The sequence below is a fragment of the Xyrauchen texanus genome, chromosome 21, assembly GCF_025860055.1.
Source record: "Xyrauchen texanus isolate HMW12.3.18 chromosome 21, RBS_HiC_50CHRs, whole genome shotgun sequence".
Taxonomy (NCBI): domain Eukaryota; kingdom Metazoa; phylum Chordata; class Actinopteri; order Cypriniformes; family Catostomidae; genus Xyrauchen; species Xyrauchen texanus.
In genome coordinates, this window is record NC_068296.1 from 14,553,423 (window position 1) to 14,572,657 (window position 19,235).

At 38.0% G+C, this 19,235-nt stretch overlaps 1 protein-coding gene across 1 annotated transcript in view; it reads right to left on the reverse strand.

Annotated features, from left to right (window-relative positions):
- plch1 (phospholipase C, eta 1) overlaps window positions 1-19,235 on the reverse strand; it is a 75,765-nt gene that overhangs the window by 12,968 nt on the left and 43,562 nt on the right. The window contains exons 10-15 of the mRNA XM_052152032.1: window positions 16,970-17,077; window positions 12,835-12,996; window positions 11,889-11,951; window positions 10,525-10,612; window positions 2,977-3,072; window positions 1,230-1,409 (exon numbers count right to left, since the gene is read on the reverse strand). Of these exons, the coding sequence (XP_052007992.1) occupies window positions 1,230-1,409; window positions 2,977-3,072; window positions 10,525-10,612; window positions 11,889-11,951; window positions 12,835-12,996; window positions 16,970-17,077 (697 nt within the window). The remainder of the gene's footprint in view (window positions 1-1,229; window positions 1,410-2,976; window positions 3,073-10,524; window positions 10,613-11,888; window positions 11,952-12,834; window positions 12,997-16,969; window positions 17,078-19,235) is intronic.

Consider the following 19,235-nt stretch of genomic DNA (forward strand, 5'->3'; position numbering starts at 1 on the left):
CAAGAAAAACGTGTTTATATGAGATTTGAAACCATGGGATTATTGTCTGGTTTTGAAGTCATAATTTAAACAGACATGCGCACAAGACACACGTTGGATAAGCCACAAGAACGTTGGCATTCAAGACATCAATCCGATTACTCATACAAGATGCAAATCGGCACAGTGTAAATGTACCTGGTTGTTCAGTTCACATACGTAAAGTTTATTCCTCCAAAACAGAACTACATGATCCTATAAATCCCTTTTGAAAAGACATTTATATAGCCCAGTTCAAAAGGAATGTGCATTCCCAATCGAATGAATGAAATAACAAAGTGTAAATAGGTCCTCTGTCAATCCCTTATGGCAAGTGCTTGTGTGTGCATGTGAAAAGTGCATATGTGGATTTTTTTTAATGCCTCTAATGTATGCAAAATTGCACAAGTGGGCCAATTTGTCAATTTTCCTGCACAACCAAGGGAACATAATGGCATTGCAGAGGGACATCTAAAACACACAGTATGTGCACATCAACACACACACACACTCAAAGGGAGGTTAGTGGGTGAAATGGGACATTGGTGCAATTTCTCAGTCTGGTGAATTTGTCAGGAACTAACAGACCCTAATAAATACTGTCAGACAATAATTGGGCATCTTAAAAAATGATGATATGAGTTCAGCCACAAATGAAAATCCTGTCATCATTTACTTTCCCTCATATCTTTCCAGATCCATATAGCTTTCCATATTACATTGGAAATAATCTCATATGGAAGGCAGAATGTTAGACTTCACCATTCACTTTTATTGTAGGGAAAAAGATGTAATGAAAGTGAATGGTGATTGAGACTAACATACAGTGCCTGACATCTCCTTTTGCGCTCCATGGAAGAAATAAAGTCATATGGGTTTGGAATGACATGAATGTGAGTAAATTATGACAGAAATTTCATTCTTGTGGGAACTTTCCCTTCACAAGCTCCACTGCTATCAGAATCCTTTTGGAAATTATAGATCCAAATCTTTAAACACCATATTTGTGAGTAGAAACAACAGCTTGAATGTGATGTACTGTATACGAAACTGTAAAGGAGTAAGAGTTTTCTTTATGGATAAAATTCTGTAATATACAGCAGAGCATACACACTGAATGGACATATCTCTGTGCATTTTTATGCTTGCTTGTGTATTTGTGTGTGTGCCCATATGTCCGTGTGTATGGATGTATGTTCTTCGCTCCTCACCTAGCTGGCAGCCCACATTCCAGTATGTTTGTGGGTTGAAGTTACTGGAGTCGATCCGGTAAGCAGAGGGATAGATCCGAGAGAGCTGACACTGGTTGAAAGTCAGGAAGCGCTCGGATCGATGGTGCACCAGGTGCTGAGCTCGTGTCTCACTAAATGACAAGACATTAAAGGGCGATCCTGAGAGAGAATGTTCAGGAGAGAGAAACAGTGGAAACACAGGAAAAGAGAGTTGGAGAGCATGGAATTTGGCTAAAAATAAGAAAGAAGTCAAGGGATATGTTAGAAAATATCCTTGCTGATTACATCATATGTTCTGGTTTTGTGGTTGACTCGCTTTCATATCCAATCCAACAATCCAAATCCTTTCCTTTATGTTTAGTTGTTTCTTTATAAAAAGGTAGCTACAATTCAAATAGTAATCTTACTAGCACTCTAGTAACCACTTGGAACCAGCAAAAACTATCTTGGTTAAAGGTGCTGTAAGTGATGATTTTATGGAATGGAATGCAGAAAATGTTCCTTCATCCTGAAAGATATCACTGAAATAAGTGTCCTGATATATCTCACCAGTATCTGTGAGAGCACTAGACTGTGTAAACAGCAAACAAAAATGATCAGCCAATCTGAAGAATTCACTTACAGCACTTTTAACCAACTTCACAAAAAAGACCATGATGCTTGACCAGCTTTATCTGATACATTTTGCACATGCATGGGCTAAACCAGGGGTCCTCAACTGGCGGACTCTGGTCCGGATCCGGAACGAAGGACATTTCAATCAGGACCGAGCTCTAAATCTTTGTGCTAGTTGTCTGACACCTGGCAAAGTGATTGCGTAAGCATACATGTATAAGTGCGCGGAGCGGAAAATAAAGCGCATTCAGAGAGAAATCGTTCTCTCTTGAGTGGGAATAAAGCGTGTTCAGCGCAAGAAAAAAAATCTTTCTCTCTGTAGCTGGAATAGAGCGCTTTCAGCCCTGCGTGCTTTATTCCCACTCCGCACGTGTTGCCTCTCTCCCTGCTATAGACATGAGGCACCACATAAAGCCAAATTTACTCTTACGTTTTTTTTTTAACATCAAAAAGAGTAACATAAAAGCGTTAGCGTGGCACCTTTAGACTATAACGTTTTTTTCCCCATCTAAATTTAGCTTAATTCGCATGTTATGAGCCTTTCATAAAAAAAAATATTTTTGTTCTAATTTTGTGAAAATTAATCATAGATGTCAACATGGCATGGATGGTAAGGAAAGCCTAATTGTACTTTAATTAAGCAAACAGCATTTTAATGCTTCAATGTTGTTTTTACGTAAATTATTTGTTTGTTGTTAATAGATTCTCACTAAGGAAAATATAAAAATGGTCAATTCAGACTTTTACATTTTTACACACACATATACAGTGTATATATATTTTCTTTTTTTTTACAAAGCACTATTGCTTCCAAGTTACAGTATATGAAACTATTTTTAAAAAGATACATAATTTCCTAACCATATAACTACTGACACCATGTAAGCTACATATTGTTATCCGGACCTTTGCTGGGTAGGAAATCTAGAAAATCTAGCCGAGGGGTATGCAATTAAAGTTCCAAGAGACCGGATCTCTTGGAACTTTAATTGCATACCCCTTGGCTAGACAATCTCCAGACCAGCAGAAACCAGCACTAGTCTGTACCAGCATGGAAATCCATGATGATTGTAAAAAAAGCAAAAAAAAAGAAAAGAAAGATGATTCTCACCCTCATCTAAACACTCTTGTGAGGCTACAGAGTTGGTGAAGACCACAAGATCTGATAGATCTCTACTCAGCTTTATTGTTTTTCTTCTTCGTCCACCTCTGGAGACAGACACACAGCACAGCAAAACAAAGGAATAACATTTGAGAAACATCTCATCATTAGATGTAATTACGTTTCACCTGCTCAGAAACAAACACACACACACACACACACACACACACACACACACACACACACACACACACACACACACACACACACACACAGAGTAAAAGATGGGGTGAGTAGAAGAAACAGCTTAGATATCACAGGTGATGGCATCAAAGGTCAGTGCAAAATAATAGCCATACAACCAATGTCTATACTAACAATTCATTTATATCTGTGCATGTCCAAACAAAGGTAATTCTGGGTGATATTAGAAACAGACAGTTGTGGAAAGTCTAGCTATAAAAGAAACACATTTTTGGAGCAAAGATGAGAATATATATATATATATATATATATATATATATATATATATATATATATATATATATATATATATATATATATATATATATATATATATATATATTCTCATCTTCTTATATAACAGTTAGTTCTGGTCCTTGAATCTGATTGGACGAGAGACATTCCATATGTATCACTCCGCTTGTATTTGTGCTGTTCTAAACTAAAGTGTAAGAGCAGTGCAAATCTGTTAAGAGCTATGGTTTGTCTTTTCTTTTTTTTTACATTACATTTGTTAGCCAGCAAGTGGTGGCAAAATATCATTTTTGTGTGTAATATGAGCCAGTTAGGTGACGTGAAGTGAATCCACATCAGTCAAACAGACTGATTAATTACACAATGGGTGCTGTTTAAAATGGTGGAGGACATTGGGGTTTCTATAGTGATTGACTCTTGCGCACCAGCTATCGCAAAATAGGTAGAATTAACCCCGCTTGGATTCTATTTTTCCACTGAGAAAAATGATCTTCTGAAAGCTGACAGCATCTCTGCTTGGGAGTGGCAACAGGGGATCACACATGCTCCGTCTCTCTCTCTCTCTCTCTCTCTCTCTCAAACACACACACATCCATCCTTGTTTGTCCAATAACTTGTATGAAACAGCACAACCCGTGATACTATTCCTGAAGTGACATTTTTTAATTACTAACAGAGGCTTGGATGCATCATTTGTTTTGAACCAGCAACAGCAGATTCTGATTTGTCACATAAGAAAGTAGTTCCATACACAAATGCAGTATATATTTAAGCAATATCACACTCACAATCGTACTACAGTCAGGTCCATAAATATTGGGACATCGACACAATTCTAATCTTTTTGGCTCTATACACCACCACAATGGATTTGAAATGAAACGAACAAGATGTGCTCTAACTGCAGACTTTCAGCTTTAATTTGAGGGTATTTACATCCAAATCAGGTGAACGGTGTAGGAATTACAACAGTTTGTATATGTGCCTCCCACTTTTTAAGGGACCAAAAGTAATGGGACAGATTAACAATCATAAATCAAACTTCTGAGTTCTGAATGAGTTCTGAAGCATTTGGCTGAATATGAGCAGATTATATTGCCCGAAACACTTCAGAATTCATCCTGCTGCTTTTGTCAGCAGTCACATCATCAATAAATACAAGAGAACCAGTTCCATTGGCAGCCATACATGCCCATGCCATGACACTACCACCACCATGCTTCACTGATGAGGTGGTATGCTTTGGATCATGAGTAGTTCCTTTCCTTCTCCATACCCTTCTCTTCCCATCACTCTGGTACAAGTTGATCTTTGTCTCATCTGTCCATAGGATGATGTTCCAGAACTGTGAAGGCTTTTTTAGATGTTGTTTGGCAAACTCTAATATGGCCTTCCTGTTTTTGAGGCTCACCAATGGTTTACATCTTGTGGTGAACACTCTGTATTCACTCTGGTGAAGTCTTCTCTTGATTGTTGACTTTGACACACATACACCTACCTCCTGGAGAGTGTTCTTGATCTGGCCAACTGTTGTGAAGGGTGTTTTCTTTACCAGGGAAATAATTATTCGGTCATCCACCACAGTTGTTTTCCATGGTCTTCCGGGTCTTTTGGTGTTGCTGAGCTCACCGGTGCATTCTTTCTTTTTAAGAATGTTCCAAACAGTTGATTTGGCCACACCTAATGTTTTTGCTAACTCTCTGATGGGTTTGTTTTGATTTTTCAGCCTAATGATGGCTTGCTTCACTGATAGTGACAGCTCTTTGGATCTCATATTGAGAGTTAACAGCAACAGATTCCAAATGCAAATAGCACACTTCAAATGAACTCTGGACCTTTTATCTGCTCCTTGTAAATGGGATAATGAGGGAATAACACACACCTGGCCATGGAACAGCTGAGTAGCCAGTTGTCCCATTACTTTTGGTCCCTTAAAAAGTGGGAGTCACATATACAAACTGTTGTAATTCCTACACCGTTCACCTGATTTGGATGTAAATACCCTCAAATTAAAGCTGAAAGTCTGCAGTTAAAGCACATCTTGTTCGTTTCATTTCAAATCCATTGTGGTGGTGTATAGAGCCAAAAAGATTAGAATTGTGTCGATGTCCCAATATTTATGGACCTGACTGTATATGGCCCTAAATCAGCACTACGGCCGAATCACAGCAGTGCTGATGTAGGGCCATATAGCACGATTGTGAGTGTGATATTGCTTAAATATATACTCACTGAGCACTTTGTAAGGAACACCTGTACACCTACTTATTCATGCAGTTATCTAATCACCCAATCATGTGGCAGCAGTGCACTGCATAAAATAATGCAGATATGTGTCAGGATCAGAATGGGGAAAAATGTGATCTCAATTATTTAGACCGGGGCTTGATTGTTGGTGCCAGACGGGCTTGTTTGAGTATTTCTGTAACTGCTGATCTCCTGAAATTTTAATGCAGAACAGTCTCTAGAGTTTACTCAGAATGATGCCAAAAACTAAAAACATTCAGTGAGTGGCAGTTCTGCGGACGAAAACGCCTTGTTGATGAGAGAGGTCAACAGAGAATGGCCAGACTAGTTCGAGCTGACAGAAAGGCTACGGTTACTCAGATAATCACTCTGTACAATTGTAGTGAGAAGAAAAGAATCTCAGAATGCACAATACGTCAAACCTACAGGCAGATGGAGATATATCCAGCTGCAGACCCGCAGCACCACCAGTTTCAGAACCCCAGTTTCAGAACCCCAGCGCCAGAACCTGAAGTGAGGGGCGGAGTTATTGACAATGAGACAAGCATGGCGGAGAGCATGGTGAGTTGTGTAACGTTGTCTAACGTTTTTGACATCATGTGGTGAAAAATTCAATGTGTGTGTTCAAGTTTTGCCGTTCAAGAGTTTAATAAACTTGCTTAATGGTTACTTGCATGATGTTCTGATTTTGCATGCTGTGACAGTTTTTACAAGAAAGACCCAAATACTGTTGACTGTGTTTTTGCATGGATTCAGAGCTTGAAACTGTGTGCTGCACAATGTAACTTCATATTAACAAATCTGTTTTATTATTTTTGTATTTTTGTTGCAGTAAGATGACAGCCAAAATTAAACCTGGCACATGGGTGCTACTGAAAAACAAGGTTGGTTATAAAGAAGTCTGCTAAAGTTGGGACTGCTGAAGTGTCAAACCCTTAATGAACTCATGCTTTTTTTTTTTTTAGGATATCCCCCAACAGATTGGTGGTGTAGACTGTGGAGTCTTCATGTTGATGGTGAGACATTGTTTTGATATAATTAAACCAATGATTGGTGTGGTGGTGTTTTTATTGTAATTTTTTTAAGTTGTTAAATACGGAACAAGGAAGAATTTTTTTAATTTGACGTTTACAGAGATAATTTTCCTTAATTTTTGCTGTTTTCCAGTATGCTCTACATCTTGTCTTGGGAGCACCCTTTGATTTTACATCTGTAAGTAATTACCAGTTCAAGTAATTGACCTTTATGATGTTGTAGCAGTTGAAATATCAAGATTTCTCTACTTTTGTCTTCCAGTGCGACTTTCCAAACATACGGAGATGGTTGGCTCTTATTCTTCTGGAGAACTTTGGGGTTTTCTCTGAAAGGTAGATACTGGACATTTACTCCAGCCCACCGTTACATTTGCACCCTCTTCTGATCAATTTTAAATTAACCAAGATATATATATTCCAGTGCAGAAACCCTACAAGAGTCCCTTCCATGTGAAGAACAAGCTACGCTTAGCAGCAGTGAGGCGTGTGTGTATATATATATATATATATATATATATATATATATATATATATATATATATATATATATATATGTATATATAATCTCTTAACATATAATACATTTATGTCACATTTATAAAGTCACATTTTCCTTTAATATTCTGTAATGAAGGAGCTCCCAATAATCCGGCACATGAAAGAAGCTGTGAAATGGCTCCATTCCAACAGCCATCTGCTCAGGGGTCCAGTGGAAGAGCCTCTTTTCATTCGAATGAATGAAGACGACAAGGAAAAGGCCCGCAAAAATCTCCTGGAACAGTCAGAAGCTTCCAGAGAGCCCTTTCTATTTCATTTTGTGTTCAGGGATGACATGGAATTATTTTTGCAAGAATGTAAGGACAAAATGGGCCTGAGAGTGAATTCCTCATTTGATACATTTTAAGTTTCATTTATACAGGATTGTCATGATAAAATGGGCCTAGGGGTGAATTGGTCATTTGTTGTATATATTTTTATTGTTTCTTTTAAAATGATGCTGAATTTTCTCTCTTTTTTAGTTTTTTGACATGTTTTATTTTACATAAAGAAAAATGCATGCTGCACATGTTCTTGTGATATAAAGTATATTTTATATAAAATGCCGATAAGTTTCAAGCATTATTTTTCACCATCATGATCAGGAAGTAACTCTCATAATACAATGAAACGAATAACTATATACAATTATATTACACAAGATCAATGTTTTAAAATGCTTATTGTACTGTACCTTAATGTATCATTATAACATACGTATAAAGTATGATGTTTCGTTTGTAATAAAAGCAAACTACGCTCCAAAACGTTAGGTGGCGCTACTCGGTTTAGAACGTAAGCTCCGCCCCTCACTTCAGGTTCTGGCGCTGGGGTTCTGAAACTGGTGGTGCTGCGGGTCTGCAGCTGGATACTATTGGGCAGATGGGCTACAACAGAAGAAGACAATGTCAGGCACTTTATTAGGACCATAATGTTCCTAATAAAGTGCTCAGTGAGTGTATATTTTTTTTATATTTACAATTCTCAACTAGGAACATTTATGAACATTAAAATAAACATCATACCGCCTATAACCTAGATTTTAGCTCTTATATGCTGTTGTAAAGGACATGAATTAGAAATAATGAAGAAGATTTAATTATTTTGTATAAAGGAATATTTCATTAGTTGTAGAGAATGTAAACTTATTTTCATAAAAAAAAACTTAAATGGATTAAATGGACATTATTTGGAAAATGAATTTCATGTAAACTTTGGCAATTACATTTCCCTTAAGAGCATCAAAGGACACTTCGGACAGAGAGAGATCTGAGATGCAGATATAGTCTATTCTTAAATACCAGAGAAATTAAAGATAAGAAAAGCCCCTTGCAGAGTGAGAGATTAATTACAAATAACTTTCTTCATGGTGTTAATGTAGCCCATTAAGCATACAAATGATTGTCATTAACATAAACTGTGTTAGTGTTAGACACTAACTATCTCCTCATGATTTCTACCACATTATGGGGAGAATTCACTGAACAGTTACAATGCTTTTTTTTGTGTGTATTTCAGTGCAAACAGCTTATTCACTTATCATCCACAATACAGTTTAACCAGGTGCTAAATGCGCTGATATAGGTTTTTTTTATAATTTTCACACATTTCTCAATAGGCCTACTGAGAATGCATTTTCAAAACTCTTCATACAATCAGCACAACATCGGTCTATTTGGACTAAACTGTGAATCAGTTTTCATTACTTTAACGCAAAATCCATTCAGTGACCACATCTATCAAAAATCAGGAAATCTTTGTCACTCACTCTCAACAACCAAAAAAACTTTATGTAAAAGCAGTTTTTTGGCACTTGTTTGCTTACTGTTTTCAATAATGTTAAACTTCAGTTTAAAACCTCATACAAAACTAAATTATTTATATAATAACAGTATACTGAAATATATCCACAATCAAGATAAATAAATACAAACATTAAACAGCTGATTTCCAAACCAGTTGTTTTGTCTTCTATGCCATTACCATCTCTACAAAATAATTTTTTGGAATGGTTCCTTTTGCAAGCATGGGCCAGCAAGTAGGTAACAGAGAAAAAGGAGTTGGCATGAGAAGGAGAGAAGTGCAAATGTGTGGTAGAAGACCAATGTGGAAAAGACCAAGAACTGTGGTCTCTGATGGAATAAGGGCTACTATTACTGTTTCGATCATGTGATATACCATGGTCTATCTTTGAGAGAGGCTGGCCTGAGAGTGCAGCCAAATCTTGCATGCTCAACAGTGGCATCCATTGTGTGAAAATTTCAACAAACAAACAGGTTAGATATGCAAGTGAACCTAACTGACCTACATTACAGTGGACAGTATGATATACTGTAAATTGAGATTTCAGAACTTCTTGTATTAGTACTACTTGTATATGTATTTTTCTGACTGTGACTTTGAAACTTTTTTTTTTGTTTCTTTTAGCTTTTTTGTTATTTTGGAATTATTATGCCACATGCACACATATGTGAAAATACAGTAAAGCACACTGAAGAAAATTGCAGCATTTGAGATTTGTTCCTTACTCTTGGTGTAGAATGGATTACACTCTACACAGTGAAGAGCCGCTCTCTTCCAACAATATATTTTATCTTTAACCTGCTGTTTGTACAATGCTTCTCATTTTTGAGACAGTTATCAAACCATGCGTTGTGTGATTATGTGTCTACAACATATTTTGTAAATACAGGCTACTGTTTTTTCATCAAAGACAAGTTATACTCAATCTGATATGCATTCTCCGCCCTCCGTCACTTCCTGTAACAGCATTTCACTTGTTCGCGCTTTCTTTCTTACTCGTATTCTTTCTTGTGTTCTAGATTTGACTTTTAGTATTGAATTGAAAAGGCCAAGGGCCATGGCCTATTTCTTGCAAAGATAAAGACAGACAGACAGAGAAACAGATATATATATATATATATATATATATATATATATATATATATATATATATATATATATATATATATATATATATATATATATTTATTATATATATATAGAGAGAGAGAGAGAGAGAGAGAGAGAGAGAGAGATAGATAGATAGATAGATAGATAGATAGATAGATAGATAGATAGATAGATAGATAGATAGATAGATAGATAGATAGATAGATAGATAGATAGATAGATAGATAGATAGATAGATAGATAGATAGATAGGATCAGCCTCAGGTGACTGAAGTCTTAGACAGGCAGTTTGAGAGGTAATTCTGTGAAAAAGAGACAATTAGCACACACCTGTTGAACTGTCCTCCTGATGTCTCCTGCTGCCCGTCATCATCTGTTTCAACACTTTGACATTTCAGCCTTGATTTGGAATGCCTCTGTGGAAGCATACACACACACACACACATACAAACAGCATGCTAAATATGTACATAGAGGGCATGTTTACTCCTTTGCATTTGGATGGGAATTAATGAATTTCTCCTACTCACAACAGAGGAAAAAAAGAGCACTGGGCTGTTTTAGAGAGCATACTTAACATAACCACAACAAGTATTAATAGTTGCCAGACGTGACTAGTGTCCAAATCATGTAACTTTTTAATGGGCAAAGGAGCAGTACATTGCAGCTACTTTAATTAGAGGCTTATGGTTCATTACTAACAAAACAAAATCTTTTGAAGCCTCATAAACACACACACATGATAATGTTGAGAGTGGGAGGAAATATCATGTGCACTCGAGATGGGGGCCTGCCAAACTCCTGCAGGAATGACAGAGTAAATGGATGTGATCTACTTTAGACTGGAAGCCGCAATAGAACGCTGACAACCCTGATTAGATTTTAGTAAAAAATCTATAAATTTTGAACAGCTTACTATAATAGCCCACAATCAAACTTATGGGGCAGCAACCACAAGACTTGTTTACCCGCATCATTGATTTGCTATTGAGGTGTTGAATTGCACACAAACCAGTTTCAATATATGAGATAGAGATGAATAATGTGTTGAGTTTTTATGCAGAGGATGAAATCGGACACAGCCTCAAGAGCAGAGAGATGTCATTATCCGTATACACAATCATATGTGACCTCCAGAGGTAAGTGACTATCAAATATCAAGTCAACATGTGTAGATAATAAGTATGACTACCATTATAAAACTTACAGCAATTATTTGTTTAAGGCCCCAGGAAATCAAAACTGGAAATCAAAACTAGTTTTTTAAAAGAAATGTCATGCCCAAACTTCTTGTTTAAATAGAAAATACGTCAACACAGGACAGAACATTGTGCTCGTCAAGCAAGTGACCCAAAACCATATTTGCTGTTGATTGGAGAGAGCACATTACCCTGTCTCTTCCTCTCAGTTATTATGAGTACATCCTGCTCCCACTATTCTGAGAGCAACAGTAGCCCTCTGATACCTGATCAGAATAAATTACACATACTTATGATCTATTCCAAACAAAACAAAGTGATTATTCCTCAAATCCTTCTGCCTCTGGGTAGTGAAGAGGACCCATTTATGGAACATCTGAGTTTGCAGACAAACAAGAAGACAGGAAATAGGATAGACCTGATTCGAAAGCAGAGACAGAGTAGAGAGAGACAGAAGGAGAGAAAGACAGAAAAAGACTGTCTTGATTCTGACCTTGTGCTTGAGGTTGCTGAGGAAGGAGCGACTCTGAGATTTCTTCATACCATCTTTGGAATTCTGAAAGACACACACACACACATACACAAGCAATTATAATTTCACAGATATTAAGAAACACATTAAAGGTATAGTTCAATCAAAACTGAAACTTATGTCATCATTTACACATACTCATGTCATTCCAAACCACTACAACCTTTTTTGCAGAATTAGATTTTTTTCCAGAATGTCCAAGGGCTTACTAGCTCCAAAAAGGACAAAAAGCACATTAAGAGTGCCATAAAAAAAAAGTCCATACGACTCATACATTATATTCCATGTCTTCTGATTGTATGGAAATGAGCATTGTGAACATTATGCAAAACATCTCTTTTTGTGTTTCATAAAATAAAATCATTGGTTTGGAATGATATAAGGGTGAGTAAATAATGATAGATGTTTCATTTTGGGGGGACTATTCTGTAAAGATGTGTCTAGTTCTTACTCATTCGAACAGTAGAATGTTTAAAACTATTAAAATGAGTATTTGAGGTCAAGCATGGTCAGAGTGATGCATGAACTTAACACAACATTGATTAAAAATAATCTCCAGACAGACTCTTAATTTGAGCATTCTCTCCATGGGTCTCTGTGTATTTTCCACAATTATTATGCAGGAAAACACTGGAGGGGAGAGAAAATCCCTCCGTGCATTACAAACGGCACATCAAAATCAACATTTAGAAAGTGCAAAGTCTATTAATAGGGCAAGAAAGGAGGCTGAACGAATGTTAATTAAGGGATTCTATGTGTCTTCTGAATTGCAAGTCTAATGTGCACACACTGATTAGGTATTCTAATTCCTTAATTTTCTAAAAAATTTATTTGTCTCTTTCTTTATTTCTTTCTTTCATCTTTACACAGAGCCGGCAAAGTAAATATAGAAAGTGTGTTACTGTACCTTGCGCAGGTTTCTTTGCAGGCCCTCGTGGGTTGCGCGGAGAAGCGCTCTGATGGAGAAGCTGTCAGTGTCCTCTTTGTCCCCGATCTGAGACTCCTTCATCAGAGAGTCAAGTTTCTTCCTAATGTGAGATTCTACCTGGTGCTGACTCGGCCCATTAGACTGAAATGTATACAGCGAAAAGACGGGTGTCAAAATCTGCAGCTCATTATGAATGAGACTACACAAATATTCAGAATCCAGCATAACTGCAACCGTAGGTTAATTTTGTGCTTTCGCAGCGTAACAGAGCTGAATCTCAATACAGAAAATAAAGAGATTTCTGGGTTACTACATTGTGTCTTTCCTTTAATAATGGTCATAGATTATAAAATGGTTATTGTGAGAGAGCTAATGAGAACTATTACAAATTTGATTGTCATTAAATCTAAATTATATTTACATCCAAATGGTTATTACACAGAATGGAATCTAAAACCCAATGTGTAACAATAGACTGATAAATTGTCTGCATTCAGTCAGATTTACTAAAAAGTGGTTTGTGTGCCTGTCACTGCATGTGTAATTTACATCGAGCCCGATTTACCGAATAGGTAAATAGTTTGCTCCTTAATTATACGTATGTTGCTCATTAAAAGAATATATTGCAAAGTATTGTGCTGAAATACGTTTGTAATGCTTTTTCAACATGTTTTCTATAATGAGTTCATCACAGTATGCTCCAAAACTTTACTTCAGCTATGCTGCGCTGATCTGCTAGTGTAACCTATTAATATGAGTGTTGAAATAAATACACACAATGAATGCAGTGTACAACAGACAGACTCTCTCTCTCTCTCTCTCTCTCTCTCTCTCACTCTCTCTCTCTCTCATCATTTCAATGGCTATTCAAGGATCATTTCATTATAAATCAAAGACTGGAATACGGATCTGAAAGAGTAACAAAGGAATCAAAATATAATGAAATGCCACTATGCCAAAAATAAAAAAGAGGTTAATTCATTTTTGTCACATTTATTTGAAATCTTTGAACAGGTAAATGGATATAAAATTTACCATCAGAAAAAAATTGCACTCAATTAACAGCAGAGATAATGTATTTCTTGCATTTTCAGAAATATTTAAGTAGCCATGAAACAAAATGACGCATAGAACCCTTTAAATGGCTCTCAGGAATGACTTCTTCAGCAATGAGTGGATCATTAAATATTAATTGCTCCTAACAAAACAACATGAATATTTTGCATGGATCCATTAAAACACTATTAAAGCATTCTTCATTTATCAACAAAAACAAAAAACCTAACAAGGAAATACATTTTTTGTTGGTAAACGAGTCTCGCTAATTTAATGAACATGTTAAATATTGAATTCAGCATTAAAACATGATAGTTTGACAAAACTGTTGTTGGATTGATTGTAAAGGAGCTTTTGCTAATGGCAGTGCAGCTGGATTGATGTCTTGGCAAATGGCCATGTTGTGGCAAAATACCTTTTTCTGTGTATGTTACTGTTGCCTATTTAGAGGCCCCACTGGGAGGTTTGGGCAGTGATTGATCGTGTTTTTGAGAGATAACTGTGAGCAAAGAACAAATACTGGCTCTGTCAAAAGTGAGGAATTGTCAAAAAGAGGTGGGGGTGGGTGGGTGGAGAGCAAGTGAGAGAGAAATACAGATGCAGAGGAGGTGATAATGCATGAAAGGAAGGTGGCATGGCAGCACATGGAGAAAGCACAACATAACAGTGTGAGAAAAGTAAAAAATGTCACAAAATAAATGACAATAGGTGGTTTTGACAATGTGGATTTGCTTGCAAGCTGGTTTGGCAATGTTTGCACATGTAAATACAACATTATCTTTTTATTAGATACTCGTAAGTAAAGTGTGGTTATAGCATATGTATGGATGTAACATAAGGACGGCTTCAAAAATGTAAACCCTTTTATATATATACAACTTTTGAGTTTTGAATCAGAAACAGAATTGCAGAAATTACACTTTATTTTACATAATAATAATCTAGTTTATAATAACTGAAACCAGAAGCATTAGATTATAATGACAATAAATGTTTGAAATGCGGCATATATAAATTAATATTATATATCTAATATTAAATAAACAATTTAGGTCCATCTAATGCTATCATACGCATCGGGGAAGGTGTTATTTTCCCTTCCTATTCTTTCAGGGGGAAAAGACCCCGTGGAGACCACATCCTTCCCAAAAGGGGAGGTCAACATGTGGCAATACGACACAAGGGCTCAGCAGCCGCACATGGATGTGGGTCCACCGACAGGGAGACCGTACCGTGTTTACACAGGGTTTACCGGAGTAATCGGCACCTGTGGAGTACCTATCCCAGTAAAGGATATAGTAGACCCTGTAGTGGGGCTGGCTGTGAACTCCTCCGCCGAGTTCGTGAACCATAGGGCTAGGGAGGAATGACATCCAGGGTCCACGACTTTGTGAACTCGAATGGGGGTAAAAGCGCATGTTTTCACCTCAGGGGAGGGGAAAAGATGCTATATGCAAGCAATACACTCGGCCAGCTGTTCCATATTACCGAACTCTATCCATTCATACCTGAAAGAACACGGGACAAAACCGGCTCAACCGGAGATTGCAAATCTCGCGAAGGTATTGTGTGTTGCCCAGCCCGCTGGTCTGCAGATGTCTGCTAGAGAGGTGCCATTGGCCAGTGCCCACGAGGATGCCACACCCCTTGTAGAGTGTGCTCAAACCCGCAAGGGGGCGAGCACAGCCTGTGTCTGGTAGGCCAATACAATGGCGTCCACGATCCAGTGGGCAAGCCTCTGTTTAGAAACAGCGTTCCCTTTCCGCTGTCCACCAAAGCAGACAAAGAGCTGCTCAGAGCATCTAAAGCTCTGCGTGTGATCCAAGTAGGTGCGCAAAGCACGCACCGGACACAGCAACAGAGCTGGGTCTGCCTCCTCCCGGGGCAGCGCTTGCAGGTTCACCACCTGATCTCTGAAGGGGTCGTGGGGACCTGGCAACATAGCCCAGTCGGGGTCTCAGGATCACGTGAGAATCTGGTAGACCAAACTCCAGGCAATGGAGGTGATTGATCGTCTTGATTGAGGTGAGCGCAATCAGGAGGACCATCTTTAAGGAGAGGGCTTTCAGCTCGACAGACACTAGCAGCTCAAACGGGTCTCTCCGAAAGCCCAAGAGGACCACAGTGAGATCCCATGAGAGGAAGAGGCGTGGCCTGGGAGGATTCAGCCTCCGGGCGCCTCTGAGGAACCAAATGATCAGGTCGTGTTTCCCTAGGGACTTACCATCCACTGTGTCATGATGTGCGGCTATAGCGGCTACGTATACCTTCAAGGTGGAGGGGGACAGCCGCCCCTCCAGCCTCTCCTGCAGGAAGGAAAGCACTGACCCGACTGTGCATCTCTGGGGGTCTTTGGCTCGGGAAGAACACCAATTTGCGAACATACGCCACTTCAGGGCATAAAGCTGCCTGGTAGACGGAGCTCTAACTTGATTGATCATGTCTATGCTGAAATGGTCTCTTATGTATCAACCTGAGTGTCGTGACTGCCGCTTAGGAAGCCATATGCTCCAGGAGCCTCTCAAAGTGTTTCAGTGGAACTGCTGTCCTCTGCCTGAATGACTTCTGACCTGAATGACTATACCAGTATGTCCGGGGGAGTGGCATGCAAATTCCACTAGCCAATTCTCATTGGCCTTTTCTCAAAGAATGGGAGGTGTTCGGGTCTCTCAAGAGCGACCCCAAGTGTCACTACATCGACACAACGTCGAGTGAGTGACAGAAGGGGAACAACATGCTGGACATTTTGTGGTGCTATATGGCAATTATGAATTGATTTGACCGTATTAAATTTAGCTTAGAGAAATATGTCTAATCCACAAAACATGGAATAAATATTTATGTAATTATTTATGTTATGTCATAAAACTTGTGTTAAAATAATTGCATTCTTCTGTTGTATGACTGTGTTGAATTCCTCTCTATTTCATTGCAACTCAAATTCCACTCAAAATCCTGTGGGGTGTGGCCAATTCAATTCAAATTCCAACTAATAAACTGAACGGAAGCCAATTCTTAAATTTCTGAACTTTGCTGTAGTGAATGTGTATGTATTTACCGTGCTATTCTTCAGCTTGAAGTCATCTTCAATCTCATCAGCACTGTCATCAGCAGACACTTCACCCTCTTCAGCATCTGCAGACAGGTGCGAAGGAAGTCGCTTCCCCTAGGGACAAAGGAAGATACAAAATGAAGAACACTTTCACAATCAGAATGAATGTTTCCTTCTTTACGGTGTGTCAGCTAATTTTAATGCAAACTTCCCCACTGTTTGCTGAAATATGGAAAACAACCCCATTATTGGGTGTTAAATCGTGTTATTGACCACTGTTATTGACACCACCTTACATCCTCTGTGTGTTGACACAGCAACTCAGAAGAATCATTCCATAATAAAGGCTGCAGGCCAGAGACAGATCCAGTGTTGTATACAGCCACAAGGCCTATAAAGTAATGTTTTCTATCTAAAAACACTACAGGTACTTTCCACGGGTAAACTTTGATGTCTCTTTACTTGTTTCATGCATTACAAGCTATCCCTTTAAGATTAACATAGCATGAAAATAGGTTGTTTTAAACACATTAAAATTGTATTTTTGGCCTATTACACATCAGATGCCTTAACCTTATATACTGTAGTTTGGTCCCATGTTAGATAATCACAACTGAATGATAGCTTAATTAAGAATAAATCCTCAATCCTGTTACAGGGTTAATGTATATGTACACTGAGATATACTGTACATTAGGCATAGAAGTTTTTAAATTAAACATATTTTTTTATTTGATCCATATTATTCAATTTTGATGTTTATTTCAATACTATTGCTCAACAAAATCCCCCAGATCAACCCAAATTGTTTACAATATTTAGACATAATTTTACTAGGACATAAACTAAATTAAATATTTTTTAAAAGATTCACACCCTTATTTGTACCCTATTCATGGAAAGTGTCTGCAATGCAACGTTTGTCGTTCCATTCCCATTGAGAGACACGGCTCATTTTCACCTGTTGTTCAGCACTCCAGACAATTTACTACAACAGCAGACCACCATGTGTGAGGAACCCAATGACCCACCACTTTCTGCATATCTTTGCCCAAGGATAAACAGTGTCACCTTGAGTGCTTAGACACTTGAGAGAATTGAGACCTGCTTAAGGGTCATTAAACCTAAAACTCCAAGCACAGCCCCTTGTCTCCTTCCTTGTCTGTGTGTCTCTCTCTCTCTCTCTCTCTCTCTCTCTACACACACACACACACACACACACACACACACACACACACACACTTGAGAAATAAGAGTGGAAGGACAAATCAATACTGTGCTTTTGACTTAGAGAGTGTGCACAGAATGATTTATCTTGTCCAGCGGAGGGAGCCGACATTGTGACATGCTTTGAGTGTGTGTGTAGATGGACGGTTCTGTGACAGGTCTTCTAGCACAGGGGGATTCACTGTAGAGTGCTACAATCACAAGGGGTCCCTGCTGAGTTTGAGAGTGTGGCGTCATTGTTTGCTAAACTGGGAGGGTCCTGTCGAGAATCAGACTGGCAATGCCATCTGTCTTGACCAGCTTTACTAATGAGAAGCTGCTTACTGGCACTATGACGTCCATATACACACCCTCTCCAAGCAACACTCACCTCTCTCTTCACTGACCACCTGTCACTGACTGTCATGTTACAGTCACACACTAAAAGGAATAATTCATACAGATCTGAAAATGTAGCACCATTTAATCTCCTCGTGTTGTTTGAAATATTTTGAAGAATCTTTGAGCTGCTCTTTTCTGTCAAATGAGTTCATATTGTGACTGTAAAAATAAATGTTCCATAAGTATTTTTGCAGTGATGCCATAAAAGAAACATTTTTGGTTCCCCAAAGAACCTAAAGTAGAAGAAGAACCTTTAACCCTTTTCCACTACAAAGAAACCTTTTGTGCAATGAGAAGGTTCTCTGGATTTAAAGGTTCTTCATGGAACCATACATTCAGCTAGAATAAGAACCTTTATTTTAAAATGTGTAGGGGCTCCCAAGGTCTAAAAAGGACAAAATAAATAACATCATTAGCAATTGCACGCTACATTACAATTCTCTTAACTCTTACAATAGAGAAACATACCAAAAATAAAGTTGCTTGTCATGCACTGTTGTCACTGACTTTAAACATAGTGTGACATGTCTTAATGTGCCAAATGTGAAAATGCGCATGCACGAGTGAAAGGGAAAGATTTTCAGTAAATACTGGCTTAAATTTCTGTCTGTTCCTTAAACAAAGCTATCATATGGCTTTAGAAGACTTGCAATAAACAGTTATG